This window comes from Anabrus simplex, chromosome 2 (genome assembly GCF_040414725.1).
Source record: "Anabrus simplex isolate iqAnaSimp1 chromosome 2, ASM4041472v1, whole genome shotgun sequence".
In the NCBI taxonomy this organism is placed as follows: domain Eukaryota; kingdom Metazoa; phylum Arthropoda; class Insecta; order Orthoptera; family Tettigoniidae; genus Anabrus; species Anabrus simplex.
Window position 1 is genome coordinate 1220434202 of NC_090266.1, and position 14542 is coordinate 1220448743.

Genomic DNA, 14542 nt, shown 5'->3' on the forward strand with positions numbered 1-14542 from the left:
TTATGAAGTGTGTATGTCTTCTTAAAACGGCTTCTGGTTTTCTTCCCATTCATTTGTCTCTTATTAGGTGAAAAAGTGTGGCCCGCTGTTGAATGAAGTCTACTATTTGGTGTTCGAGAATTTGTTAAGTTAGATTGTCTGTATTACGACCTGTAACCATTGCGTCAATTAGTAGTGGTCGCCTAGAAACGTATTGCATAGGGAGGCTATTTAGTATTGACAAATGTGGGAATATAAACTTACCCTTGTCCAGTTTGTTTTCTTTACTTCCCGTGCTATGGGCGTGGGTTTGTATCTGCTGTAGCAGTATGCTGTGGTCTGTAAGCTAGCTTGGTTCGGAGGGAGGGAGGGAGGGCAGCGAGGACGTGTCGTTATTTGCTGTTTCGGGCGGGGTGGTGGCTTCTGTCTGTGACGTAGCGGCCTTGTGATTGCTTAGTGCGTTCGCTGGGCGTATTTGATTGATGTGTTCGAATAAGGGGTTGTTCTTTAAACGTAAGGAACTTCATCTTTTGGTCCGTATTGAACTGAGATCACAATTAAATTAGAATCTAGCGGGTTCCACCTTTTCAATACAAAATACAATGTTGTTGGATGTTATTTACAACATTATTTATTACAGAACATGTTTCGCTGCTCAATTTTTGACACCATCATCAGCTGCTCAGAGTGTGCGAAAAAACTTGGCAATCTAAACCTTAAACAACATATTGTCATACGTAACTCCTTAAAATACATATATACAAACAAAAGAATATTGCACTAGTTAAATCCTAAAACATCTACAGTAAATTATGCTATATTAAAACTCTAATATGTAACAAGAGAATTCTTGTAAGTCATAAATATAAAATTTCTCGTATGTTTGATGAGTTGTCTTCACATTCCTTAATGTCTGTGATTTTGTACTATCGTACTATCGAATTTAAATGCGAACTTAAGCTTGAGGATTTAAAATTGTATGCAGTCCATTTGATGTTAAAATGTTCATTTCATGTATATAATAACCACTTAGATGGATTAAAAGCTCGTTATATACAATATGATTGTTAAAACTGGGCCGTCTTCTTAAATTTATTAAGTACAAAAAACTTCGTATTTTTAATGCTGTATGCGTGGTTGGCACTGTAATTTCATTTGTCCTACAGTTGTTAGGCGGACATGTCTTGTCAGTTCAATAGAACCCTGCAATAATGAAACCCAATGTTAAGAGAAAAGCGAGAATATTGATAAAGAAAACTAATTGAATCTAACTGTTGATACGGCTGACTCACCTCTAAAGCTGTGTAATTCGCGTGACGGCTGCGGCGCGATGAATGTGTGTGCTAGTATCTTGTGCTCTGTGATGAAGCCGCCCCTACTTCTCCTTCCCTGCGCTTCATCACAGAGCACAAGATACTAGCACACACATTCATCGCGCCGCAGCCGTCACGCGAATTACACAGCTTTAGAGGTGAGTCAGCCGTATCAACAGTTAGATTCAATTAGTTTTCTTTATCAATATTCTCGCTTTTCTCTTAACATTGGGTTTCATTATTGCAGGGTTCTATTGAACTGACAAGACATGTCCGCCTAACAACTGTAGGACAAATGAAATTACAGTTCCAACCACGCATACAGCATTAAAAATACGAAGTTTTTTGTACTTAATAAATTTAAGAAGACGGCCCAGTTTTAACAATCATATTGTGTATAACGAGCTTTTAATCCATCTAAGTGGTTATTATATACATGAAATGAACATTTTAACATCAAATGGACTGCATACAATTTTAAATCCTCAAGCTTAAGTTCGCATTTAAATTCGATAGTACGATAGTACAAAATCACAGACATTAAGGAATGTGAAGACAACTCATCAAACATACGAGAAATTTTATATTTATGACTTACAAGAATTTTTTTGTTACATATTAGAGTTTTAATATAGCATAATTTACTGTAGATGTTTTAGGATTTAACTAGTGCAATATTCTTTTGTTTGTATATATGTATTTTAAGGAGTTACGTATGACAATATGTTGTTTACGGTTTAGATTGTCAAGTTTTTTTCGTACACTCTGAGCAGCTGATGATGGTGTCAAAAATTGAGCACCGAAACATGTTCTGTAATAATGTTGTAAATAACATCCAACAACATTGTATTTTATATTGAAAAGGTAGAACCCGCTAGATTCTAATTTAATTGTAAGGGGTTTCTCTGTTCATTTATTTCATTTAAGTTCTTGTCCCTGTTAATTGACTTGTCTAGAAATATGTGAATACTTTCTAGACTGTTCATTAGTCTTCCTTGGTTTAGTCTATTAAGAATTACCAGGTCTTGTTTAATATTTGTAAATCTATGGCCCTTTTCGCTCATATGTACTCCCATTGCGGAGAACCTTCTATGTTTCTCTGTATTAACGTGTTCTTGGTACAGCGTCCTGATTGTCCGATGTATGTGGCCCTGCACTGGTTGCATATCAACTTGTAAACACCTGAATCCTGGAAACGCTCTTCACTGTTCTTATTGACCATATTATGGTTGAAAAACGTATGTCTCGTGTTGTTGTTTGTTGAGAACGCTACCTTGATGTTATGTTTCTTAAATAAATTAGTGATTGCGTAAATGTTAGTGTTGTTGAAGGTGAACCTCACGTACTTTTTTGTTTGCTCTGACTGTTTTAATAGATTTGTTTGTAGTTTGCGTTTACACTTGGTAATTAACTCGTTAATAGTTTTTAAACTAAAACCATTAATGAGGGCCTGTTGACGGATAAAAACTAATTCTTTATTCCTCTCTTTATTGGTTAACGGGATTTCGAAGGCTCTATTAATAAAGCTGTAATACGCGGATTTTTTCTGTGAATCGGGGTGTAGAGAATTGTTATGAATCGTAGTTCGAGTGAATGTAGGTTTTCTATAAATTCCAAAGTGAAATTGGTTGTTTTTTTGTTTTTTTTTAGTTGTAGTAACGTCTAAAAAATTGATCGAACAGTTTTTTTCTTCTTCAACAGTAAACTGTATATTAGGATCTAACGTGTTCAAAGTGTGCAAAATACTAAGACTATCATTGAAATCCTTGTCAATGATAGCATATGTGTCATCCAAATAGCGTACCCACAAATCAAGCCCTTTGATGTGGTCTACGATATACGAATGTTCCTGGTGATCCAAATATATATCGGCCAGTATGCCTGAGGCTGGAGCACCCACAGGGAGGCCAACTTCTTAATATATCTTGTTGTTAAATAAAAAGTAGTTCTGGTTCTCCGCAATGGGAGTACATATGAGCGAAACGGGCCATAGATTTAGAAATATTAAACAAGACCTGGTAATTCTTAATAGACTAAACCAAGGAAGACTAATGAACAGTCTAGAAAGTATTCACATATTTCTAGACAAGTCAATTAACAGGGACAAGAACTTAAATAAAATAAATGAACAGAGAAACCCCTTATTCGAACACATCAATCAAATACGCCCAGCGAACGCACTAAGCAATCACAAGGCCGCTACGTCACAGTCAGAAGCCACCACCCCGCCCGAAACAGCAAATAACGACACGTCCTCGCTGCCCTCCCTCCCTCCCTCCGAACCAAGCTAGCTTACAGACCACAGCATACCGCTAAAGCAGATACAAACCCACACCCGTAGCACGGGAAGTAAAGAAAACAAACTGGACAAGGGTAAGTTTATATTCCCACATTTGTCAATACTAAATAGCCTCCCTATGCAATACGTTTCTAGGCGACCACTACTAATTGACGCAATGGTTACAGGTCGTAATATAGACAATCTAATTTAACAAATTCTCGAACACCAAATAGTAGACTTCATTCAACAGCGGGCCACACTTTTTCACCTAATAAGAGACAAGTGAATGGGAAGAAAACCAGAAGCCGTTTTAAGAAGACATACACACTTCATAAACATTCCAACAGGAACATTTTACCAAAAATCTCCAAGTTTTTAACAGCAAGTGATTATATTGGAAAAGCTCTCAGGACTTACAGTGAACCTAAGACATTTTAGCCCAATAAGTGTTTTTAATATTAACTTTAATGTTCAACTAACAGCCCCCCTCAATGCACTCCCCCCCCCTCTCCCACCTATACGCTTTCTACTAACACCTGTTTTTAATGTTTTAATGTAAATTAAGAGATTGATTTTATGCTATTTTTACCTAAGCTACATGTAAACAGCTGATGATGATTGCTAAGCAATCGAAACATGTTCTGTGATTATTAATGTCTTGATAAATAGCCCAAGGCTAAATAAAAAAGAGAAAGTATCGATAAGGTGGAACCTTTTTCCATTTATTGATTGAATTACAATATCGATACAGTAATGAAGGGGATAGTCTGTAATCTTATGTCAGTGGTATCTGATTGTAGGCTTGGTTAAGATCTAGGATGGTAAAGAACTTAGCCCTATTAAACCAAGGAGCCCCTGTGGGTGGGGGATGCAGATGAAGAATACACACCATGGTATCCCCTGCTTGTCATAAGGGGCGACCAAAGGATGATTGAATTAGTACCATGAAACTACTTGTGATTAGTTCCATCACATGGGGAACTCCATGGGTCGCCTTTACTTGCGAGTAGTACGACTGTGTTAGGTACACAATAGGTTTGTGATTAGTAGCAGCAGAGAGCGGTTCACTGTGGGTTTCCAGTACCCGTGGTTAGTACCATTGTGAGAAACACCACACCGGGAGAGTTGGCCGTGCAGTTAGGGGTGCACGGCTGTGAGCTTGCATTACACGTTATAATTCTCATATTTTGGTCTGTATTGAAATGTACAATGAAGTCAAATAAATAATAAAGTTTAATTATTGCACCTATTCAATACATAAAAAGAGATTTAATAAAGAATTAAATCTGTAAATAAAATTATAGGGACATGTTTTGCCCTTTAATTAAGGGCATCTTCAGCCTAATCTCAATCTGAAAGTTAATTAATCAGGTACCTGATTGTAATTAAATTACATTTGAATATGAAGATGATGTTGGAAATGTGTTTCAAATGGTGAGCGAAATGGTTGACAATATCAGATCAAAAATTAGATGTATGGCTTTTCAGGCGTTTGCTCTATTAACCCAGCATTTCGTCTTAGGTCTGACACTAGACTCTTCAGAGTGGGATGTGTCGGACCCTACCCACTGATGCTGGGGTGTATGCAGGTGAACTTATCAGAAGCCTTTTATTAGGCACAGTCTGATAACTGCATACGGGAGATAAGACTCCACAATGGAATTAATGCCCGCCTAGCAATTCCAAATGGAAATTCTAAGTTCCCATGGAGGGAATTAGATATTTTTCCACCAATAGAGCATATCAAAATCAGATCAAAAATTAGATGTATGGCTTTTCAGGCGTTTGAAAGAACGTAAAGAACCAATTGGTTGACGTCAACCACTTTCAACATTAATAAAGAGACTTCATATTTAACACAGCTACTTACCATCAAGCTCTCTTCTTCACTTGTGCTTCTAGAAGACTGCAATTTCATCTCTTCACGTGAGAGTTTCAACAGTCTAACAATTTTTATGCTGACGTTTGAACTGTTTAATACACGATAAATTTTCTCTTAACACCCTTAACCATCAAAAGGCCCCGCTTTACTTGTTTCAACGTAACAATTTATTTCAATCCTCACTTGAAGTGAGCAATAGAAACGTCTCTTTACAAATTACGTTCTTAAAAACTACCAGTATACAATTTGTTACCAATTTTTAAACAAGGACATTCATAAATTTTACGACTATTTGTATATTAGACTTCATTAAGGTTTCATTTTAAGAATATCAAAACTATTGTCAACCATTTCGCTCACCATTTGAAACACATTTCCAACATCATCTTCATATTCTAATGTAATTTAATTACAATCAGGTACCTGATTAATTAACTTTCAGATTGAGATTAGGCTGAAGATGCCCTTAATTAAAGGGCGAAACATGTCCCTATAATTTTATTTACAGATTTAATTCTTTATTAACATCTCTTTTTATATATTGAATAGGTGGAATAATTAAACTTTATTATTTATTTGACTTCATTGTGAGCTTGCATCCGGGAGATAGTGGGTTCGAATCCTACTTTCGGCCGCCCTCAAGATGGTTTTCCATGGTTTCCCATTTGCACACCAGGAAAATGCTGGGGCTGTACCTTAAGTAAGGCAATGGCCGCTTCCCTCCCACTGTTAGGCCTTTACTATCCTGTGAAATTATCTCCATAAAATGGCACGAGCTGAGTGAGGTAGTGAGCATGACCTGTCCGACCACTTCGCGCTCGACAGTCTGAGTGAACGTACCACATTCGGTCTGACATCCACATTTGCAGTCACTATGCCATTCAATGCGAACAGGGAATGGGAGTCCAAAGACAGGGTGAAAACAAAACCTGAGAGGAAGCAATATGGATTACTAAATTAACCCATATCTGCCCAAATTATTTTTCTGTGGAATATTGCGATATATTTCGTAAGTATAGATGTTTGTAACCTAAATGAAAGGCTTATGATGATTTTAGGTTTCATTAACATATTTTCGCGGAGATTTACCGTGTCGACATATGTCGACAGTGAGCATGAACGGGTAGGGTAAGAGACATGCTCAAAAAAGGAACTTTTCTTCGCATTTTAAGCTTATATGAATGTAATAATTAATCAGTTAGTGAATATTAGTCACATAAGTGTTGAATAAGCAGAAAATATTTAAAAAAACATGATTCAAAACATAAATGAGGAACAGTTTCACCTCAATTTAGAATGCATACTGTTTCAAAACAAAAGGACAATATTCGTATGTTTATAGTACTTGTTATACACACAATACCAAATTTTGAGCAAGTATGATCACTCTGAAAATAGCAAAAAAGGAAAAGTACGAGTAGAATTTCAAAACAGTTTAGTCTGCGTTTTGAGGTTACACTCTGCTTTTCTTCATCCAGTCTGGTTTAGCGTGAGTGAAATGACTCGAAGCAAAGGACGTGGTGGCCAACGGTACATTTTTGCACTGTTTCCTGGCAGCTTTACCACAGTGAGCGCACCACACTTGGTTCCCTCTTGTTTCGAGGTAGTGGGATACCCCATCGGAACGCACTTCTGGCAACACGCGTGAAGATACTTTCGTACTCAGTCTTCATGTGATAGGACGCGTAGCGGCAGGAGATAGGATATATGTCCTAACGATGTAGCATGTGAAGCCGAGAAGGTCTAAATTGGGGTCAAACGGTGAAGTTGCCATGCATTGTCCATGGAGACGTTCAGAAGGAACACAATTAGAGGCCAGTACCATTTCTTGTTTTTGATGCTGATGCGGTAACAAGATACATTTTGATCCAATTGATCGACGCTCCCCGTGTGCATATTATGCAGAATTATACATGCTGGCTGAATTACTGTTATGTATTTCATTTTAGCATTACCATTGTACCATTTTCACTTATTTTTGTACACACTAGTTCAGCATCAGCCCGGAGTTGATTACCAGAGAGTCTGTAAATATCTGCACAAGACTCATCATCATCGCCATCCCTGTCACTATGGAAAGCATTTTCAGGTTGTTCTATGTATATATTAGCATCTAGGATGTTTTGTGATTCTTCTAGGATGATTACGATCTGCTCGACGGTCACTCTGAGAAGAATAAATGAAAATTGTATATCAGTACTGAGGCAGTCCCATTCACGCCCACTGTCGACGTGGAAATTTTTTGCTCTGCTAGACAAAAGCAACTATAAATCAGCCACAAATGAATTCAAAATCTGTTAAAGGCCTGTTTCGTTATTACGTTTACCACAACATTCCGATCTTACTTTCAACTGTAACAATATTATAAGAAAATATTACTCACCGCATCGGAAGCGTCATCCTCTTGAGTGTATACGGAATGATATTTCACACGCAGCCACAATATAACGAGTGATTCTTGTTTTCGTGCTGTGCAGTGAGTATCAAACTATGAACTGTAAACAGTGCACCTCAAAAATATTATTCAGGTTTACCAATATAAGATCGACAATATTCAGACATTAACGTCGACAAATGTCGACAGTGGGCACATATGGGTTAAGAAAGGGTGAAGAGCTTAGTGTGGGAATACTTCTTGCTAGTGACAACTGCGAATAGTGAACATGCAGAATATGTGCCATGTAAAAGTTGTGCTTTCTTGCTGACGTTTGCATCTACTACAGAATACAGCGTGTCCGTCAGATACAGTACCACATAATATCAAACAACACATTACAGAGAAGTGCGTCAAAACGTGTGCAACAGATCTCTGTCCCATTACGGTTGTTTCGGGAAGAGGTTCTTAGACCTATGTAAAATATGAGTTAATGTTGGTGCAAGCTATGGACGAATAAACATGGCTGATATTCTTACTACAAAAATTTATTTATTAAGAGATCGCCTCTCTGATGATGATCCTCTTGCATAGTGAAGAAATAACAGCACATAATATCCAAGACTCACTCTGCTAGTGAAGAAAATATTGTCTATTCCAGCCCTCAATGCGTCAAGCGAAAGAAATTTCAGAAATTAAGGAGCTCGCTTAACCAAGATATACATACACACATATCCCACGTCGTTCCATCTTAAGCGATGGGTCGGTAAACTAGGCTTCTCCACCAGTTGCGGTCCCTGAACTTCTCTCCTTCTTCAGTGCTTTCCAAAGTATGTCCTCTCTGTTGAATGTCAATCTTCACCATGTCCTTGTACCTGAGTCTTGGTCGCCCTCTAGGTCTTTTGTCTTCAAGTTTTAGATCGTACATTTTTTTTGGTAATCTGTTATCACCCATGCGTCGCATATGTCCATACCATCTCAGTTGCTGCACTGTTATTTTGTCCTGCAGTCTTACAACTTGAGCCTGCTTGCGGATTTCCTCATTACGGACTCTGTCCCTCCGTGTTTTGCCGATCATGCTATGGACAAATTTCATTTCTGCTGCCTGGATTCTGCCAACATCTTTGTTTCTCATGGTCCATGTTTCGCAACCATAGGTCAGGATTGGTACGTAATAAGTTTCATATATGACTCTCTTACATTTTGTTGGTATTTTCTTGTTCCATATTATGTCTTTAACTATTTTGTAAAAGTTGCTACCTGCCTGAATTCTGTGGGAAATTTCCTTATGTATAGAACCAGTATCAGAGATAACACTTCCAAGATATTTGAATTGATGGTTCATCTGTAGCTGTTTCCCCTCCATTTCAATGTGTCCCATTGGTTGCCTGTATCTCTTCATGACCATAACCTCACTTTTCTCTGGATCTCGTTCATCACAGTGATGAAAAGAAGAGGAGACAGAACACCAACCTGTCTTAACCCAGATTTTATATCAAAGGTTTCAGTCATTCCTACAGATGTTTTGACTTTACTTCGGGTATCTTCATACAAATTCTTGATCCGGTGTATCATGTCATCCTGTATTCCAATTTTTTTCAGTGCTTCCCACACCTTCTCTCTATTCACTGCATCAAATGCTTTCTTGATATCCAGAAGGTTGGCTAATAATAATATTATAATAATTAGATTCTTTGAAAAGTTAAATTTATTATTTATTTAGATGTGAATCCAGGATGCTATGCATGGAAAGGAAAACATACGGTTTGTCTTTTGTTAGAATGGTAGCTGGGTTGTGTGTGTATAACACATTTGAAACATGGGAGTGTAACACTTTGCACTGCAGTCACATTTGTAACTTCTCCGTTAGCCCAGTCCAGTCGCTTTCCACAATTTATGCTACAATTTTAGACAAATGGAAAACATACTTCCCTGGGTCTTGTAATGTCTCTATGTTCTCTGTTTCATTCGAGAGTAATTTTTATTGCCAGCCCTGCAGTCTGGGGATAGAGAGCCTGTCTCTTACCCAGAGGTGTTGGGTTCGATTCTTGGCCAGGCCAGGGATTTTTTCCTGCTTTTGAGGTCAGCTCAGCCTACATAAGAACAGTTGAGAAGCTGCCTTTCCTCTTGCTCATGTTGAGAGATAAAAGACACCATAAAACATAAAAAATGTTCATTTTTCTAGAAAACAGAACAGAAGTTCATATAATATGTAAACATTTATATCCATGACTTCTAGCGTGTTCGTGTTCTGCCTGACGAATGCATTCCTTTAGCAAAAAATTGTGAGAAAGGCACATAATATTTGGAACAAAGGAATACACACTCAGGAAGCATAAAAGTAAATAGGCCTACTAGAAAGAAGACTTACAATAAAGGGTTCACAAACTGGCCACCAGGTAACACCAAATAACAGGAACATACAATACCATCTTATTATCGACATTGGAGCCGCAGCAACATATGTCGGATTGTTGACATCAGAGTGGAAAGAGTAATTCACATGGTAGGGCGGTTGGCAGGTTCGATCCTAACTCAGTCTGGTGGTGTTGAAGGTGCTCATATCCATCAGCCTCATGTTGGTACTGAAACAGGAACGCCCGTACTTCAGCTTTGTGGAGAGCATGGATAACGCCAAGGCGTGTACGGTTCATGCTTTACAGAGTACGAGAGAAGGGTAGTGAAATGAGTTCATATTTAAAGTGGAACTTGTAGGTTATTCAGAAAAATGCATGGAAATTATATCACCTTTTACAGACGAATGGTTTGAATGTCCTCGAAAATGTGGAGAAGGCGTAGTTCTGCGGTGTCGGCATCGTCCCACGGCGGTTGTTAGCCCTTGATGTTGAAGGAGACTCGAAACTGGGGCGGTCGTCTGACGATAGTGCAGCGTGGAATAGTTGTTTTGCTTTGTATTCCTCTAAGTCCCATGAAAGGAGCAGAGAAAAGTAAAACTTTCGCACAGAATGTCAAGAGAATCTGATACGACACTTCTCTACCGCACTGCACTGCAAATTATGGCGAGACACTGTTTACTGGCCAAATAAGTTCCACTATAAATGGTGTTGGACGCACGTTTGAAAAAAGAGATGAATTCAAAATCACAGTTCTGTGAGAATGATTAATATTGTTTGTGAAATAGTCACTATCGAACTTGAAGTGATAGGCGAAGAAATAATCTGGAACTTTCTGAGATACGATGGTTTGGCACCTCACGTAATCTCAGTGCAAAAGAAAATAAATTAAGTCCTTTTGACACAGTCTCTGCACTGTTTGTAGTGAGTACATGCAATGTTCTAGCCCACATACACGTAGAAATAAATTAAAGTTTCTGCGAAGACAGAAAAATAGTTTCTGACACAGTCTTTTGAAGGAGAACCAAGTTCTGTTACGACTCACTCTTAACAAAAATCATGTAATTTCTCAGAGGTAAATTTTCCACTGAGGCACAATATTACACGTAAATGTAGACACAGTCTTTATGAGGGGAATTAACATAGTCCCTTGAAAAGAAATAAAGGTACCGTATTTCACGAATCAGCACAGTCCTTGAAAGGAAATATCGGCACAGTTTTATGAAAGTAAATGTTAGCACAGTTCTGTGAAATAGATTGACACAGTCTTTTGAAAATGAAGGTTGGCACAGTCTTAAGAGAGTAAATGTCGACACTGATTTTTCATGGGGTGAATTGACACAGTCTTTAAAAGGAAGGTTGGCACTGTCCTTTATATGAAACAAATTGACACTGTCCATAAAAAGAATTGTACTTTCACTGGGACACAATTTTATGAAATAGCCTAACACAGTCTCTTGTAGAGGAAACAACTAAAGCACAGTGTTTATGTCCTAAGTCCTTTAAGCACAGTTTCAAAATATCATGTTATTACTGTACAGTCTCTTCAATTACGCAATTCACAAAACGAAATAATGTTGCTCGGCTCGACAGACCAATATTATCAGTGAATAAGCTTTCGCTTACACGCAAAGTTAGAGTCCACAGAGAAGGCTTTCAACACTCGTATTACGTACTTTCAAACCCCGGTCTTTAGCCGGACAGAGTAACGAACTATATCACATCAACGAGACGACTGGTTCATGACGAAGTACTGTGACACACACTGTGACACACTGACACACTCTGATCTTCTCGAGGCTGGCGACCCCCTTATATTGCTCAAGATCAGACGGCGAGACTGGAAATAAGAGCTTCTAAAAAAAATTCCGCCGATTTTAATGAAATTTTGGGTAGTAGCATTTATTGTCCAGGCCTACAAGGTGACATTCTCAAAATTACGGTTTAACCTTTCGATCATGATGAAATGCCATAGAATCTAATAGAACGTTCGGTGTGATGTCACTTGGCCTTGACTCGCACTCTGTAGCAGCGCTTGCTTGCATGCTGTCCCCCATAATGCCTGCGCGCTCGGCGCTCATTTTGAATCCATACAGTCGGGTGTTAGTACGTTCTTCTCAAGAAACACATGAACGCGAATGCTCGCAGGGCATTCCCGTTTCATCACATTTACTGGCAACAAAAAATAACTCCTGCAGGACAAAATTCTGACACCTCTGTATCTCCAAAATCCATGAAAGTAGTTAGTGGGTCGTATATTTACTAGGCATTAAAACAGCATAGTTTTAATTACATGTAGTTTAACTTTTTAGGCAAATTATGAAAATACTGATTGGTGTCATTTCTGCCAAACAGAAGTGAATTACATATGTTGTGGCTGCTGTGTCATATTTCTGCATTTTTGTGTTCACAGGCTAATTGATGACAAAGGTGGTTTCTGCGCAGACCGAGACCTGTTGAACAAATTGAGGTGAGTATCATTGCCAAACACAAAAGTTTAAAATGCTATAGTGATGGTTTCAATGTTATGTTATACATTGCTTCTTGACATAATCAGTAACTTATTATCATTTTTATATGTGAATTCTTTTAAAATTAATCGTACTCAAGTGTTTTCCTTCCTTTGAATGACGTCAAGTTAGTAACATTTCTTGTGAATAGTTGTTAAAGAGGTGCGATTGATAGTGAACACCTTTAAAGCCCTACATTTCATTAGATCAGATCAGTCGCAATCTCTAAGCAGTTACCAAGATTAAGGTAAGGAGGAATTAGAACATGAAAAATTTTCAGTAAGAACAAACAGAATTAAGACACACAAAATCAGGTACAAGCAATGACAACAAAAGATCAAGGATGTGGAAAGCAGAATGGACCCTACGAGGAGTGGGAAGATAAACTTTTTTGGATGATAGTTTTTTGTAAGACCGGGCGAGTTGGCCGTACGTTTAGGGGCATGCAGCTGTGAGCTTGCATCCAGGAACCCCACTGTCAGCAGTCCTGAAGATGTTTTTCCATGGTTTCCTATTTTCACACCACGTAAATTGGAACTGCACCTTAATTAAGGTCACGGCTGCCTCCTTCCCTCTCCTAGGCGTTTCCCATTCCATTGTCACCAGAAGACCTATCTGCGTCCGTATGACATAAAACAAATTGAAAAGAATGTTTGTAAGAGGACAATTTATTTAACATATTCAAATTTAAGATAGATTCACGAAAATTAATAATAATTGTTCCGGGGTTTTCCATGGTCAGCAAAGGTAAGGAAGCGTGAGGAGTATGTGGCTGGACAAAGCACAGATAAGTTACTCTAACAAAATGGATTGAAAGATTTAACCCAAGAACGACAAGTTAAAAAGGTTTTAGGGAGTGCAGGAAGCTCAGTATTTACAATATAGAAACTACATTAAAAAGAGTGAGCACAGTAGCTCATACATGATACCGTCAGTAGGGCAGGTAACTCCCATTCAAAATAATACAGTTAGGTTTTATAAAGTTTGAAGTCTTTTACCAAGGCTAGCCTCAATATTTTCACAACCACATTACATAATTGTACAAAATTACCTTATTGTGGGTTATGAAAATTACATTTAGGTCACCTTAGTAATACAAACTACCAAAACAGTGATTACACTGCCATACCAATTTGTTTGCTTAATAGCTATGTTACCCTCGAAAGAATAGAACTTTCAGAGGCATGAGGCTACTTGGCCATGAAATGGAAAAAAAACAAAACTTGTTACACTTACAAAAGGCCGACGACCAAAATCGAAGAGGTGGAAAATGAATCACTCCCAAAATTTAAGTTACAGAAAATACAAAACTAGGCATAAGGTCCGATGATACAAAGGCTAAGCCCATGCTACGAGGTGACTAAGTAGTAGAACATTAAAGCTGAAAAGCAAGAGGTAAATTTAGAAAGATAAGAAAAACTCAGTCACCCAATTCAATTTTGTTGGTGTTTTTTTTTTACGAGGGTAATCACTCATGCTCTTTTACATTTAAACTAGTTCCATTAGGGAATATTGTTTAAGTCTGAAGTCTGCCCAGATGAACCTACATTACCTTAAAATAAGAGAGGAAGCCCTACATCACCTAACTTTTGCATGCTAAAGAAATCTTCGCTAAACTTCACTTACAAACCATCACTCTCATTTTTGTTCCGTATTGAAAACAGCGATCTCACTTAGTTTACAAAAGGAGTAAATTACCCCACCTATTCAATACAATTAATTTTTTTTTTTTAACATGTTTCGCTCTTCTTTTTTTGGACATCATCAGCCTTATTTAATCTTAAAACAAACATTATTTAGAGGACATTGACATTTATAATTTATAAAAATTGAGCTGCGATTTCTTAAG

General features: G+C 37.9%; 1 protein-coding gene across 4 annotated transcripts in view; it reads left to right on the forward strand.

Annotated features, from left to right (window-relative positions):
- The window catches only part of Tbc1d8-9 (TBC1 domain family member 8/9), a 419649-nt gene that overhangs the window by 237278 nt on the left and 167829 nt on the right, over positions 1–14542 (forward strand). For all 4 annotated transcript variants that reach the window (XM_067142224.2, XM_067142225.2, XM_067142226.2 and 1 more), the window contains exon 7: positions 12597–12653. In XM_067142224.2, the coding sequence (XP_066998325.2) occupies positions 12597–12653 (57 nt within the window). The remainder of the gene's footprint in view (positions 1–12596; positions 12654–14542) is intronic.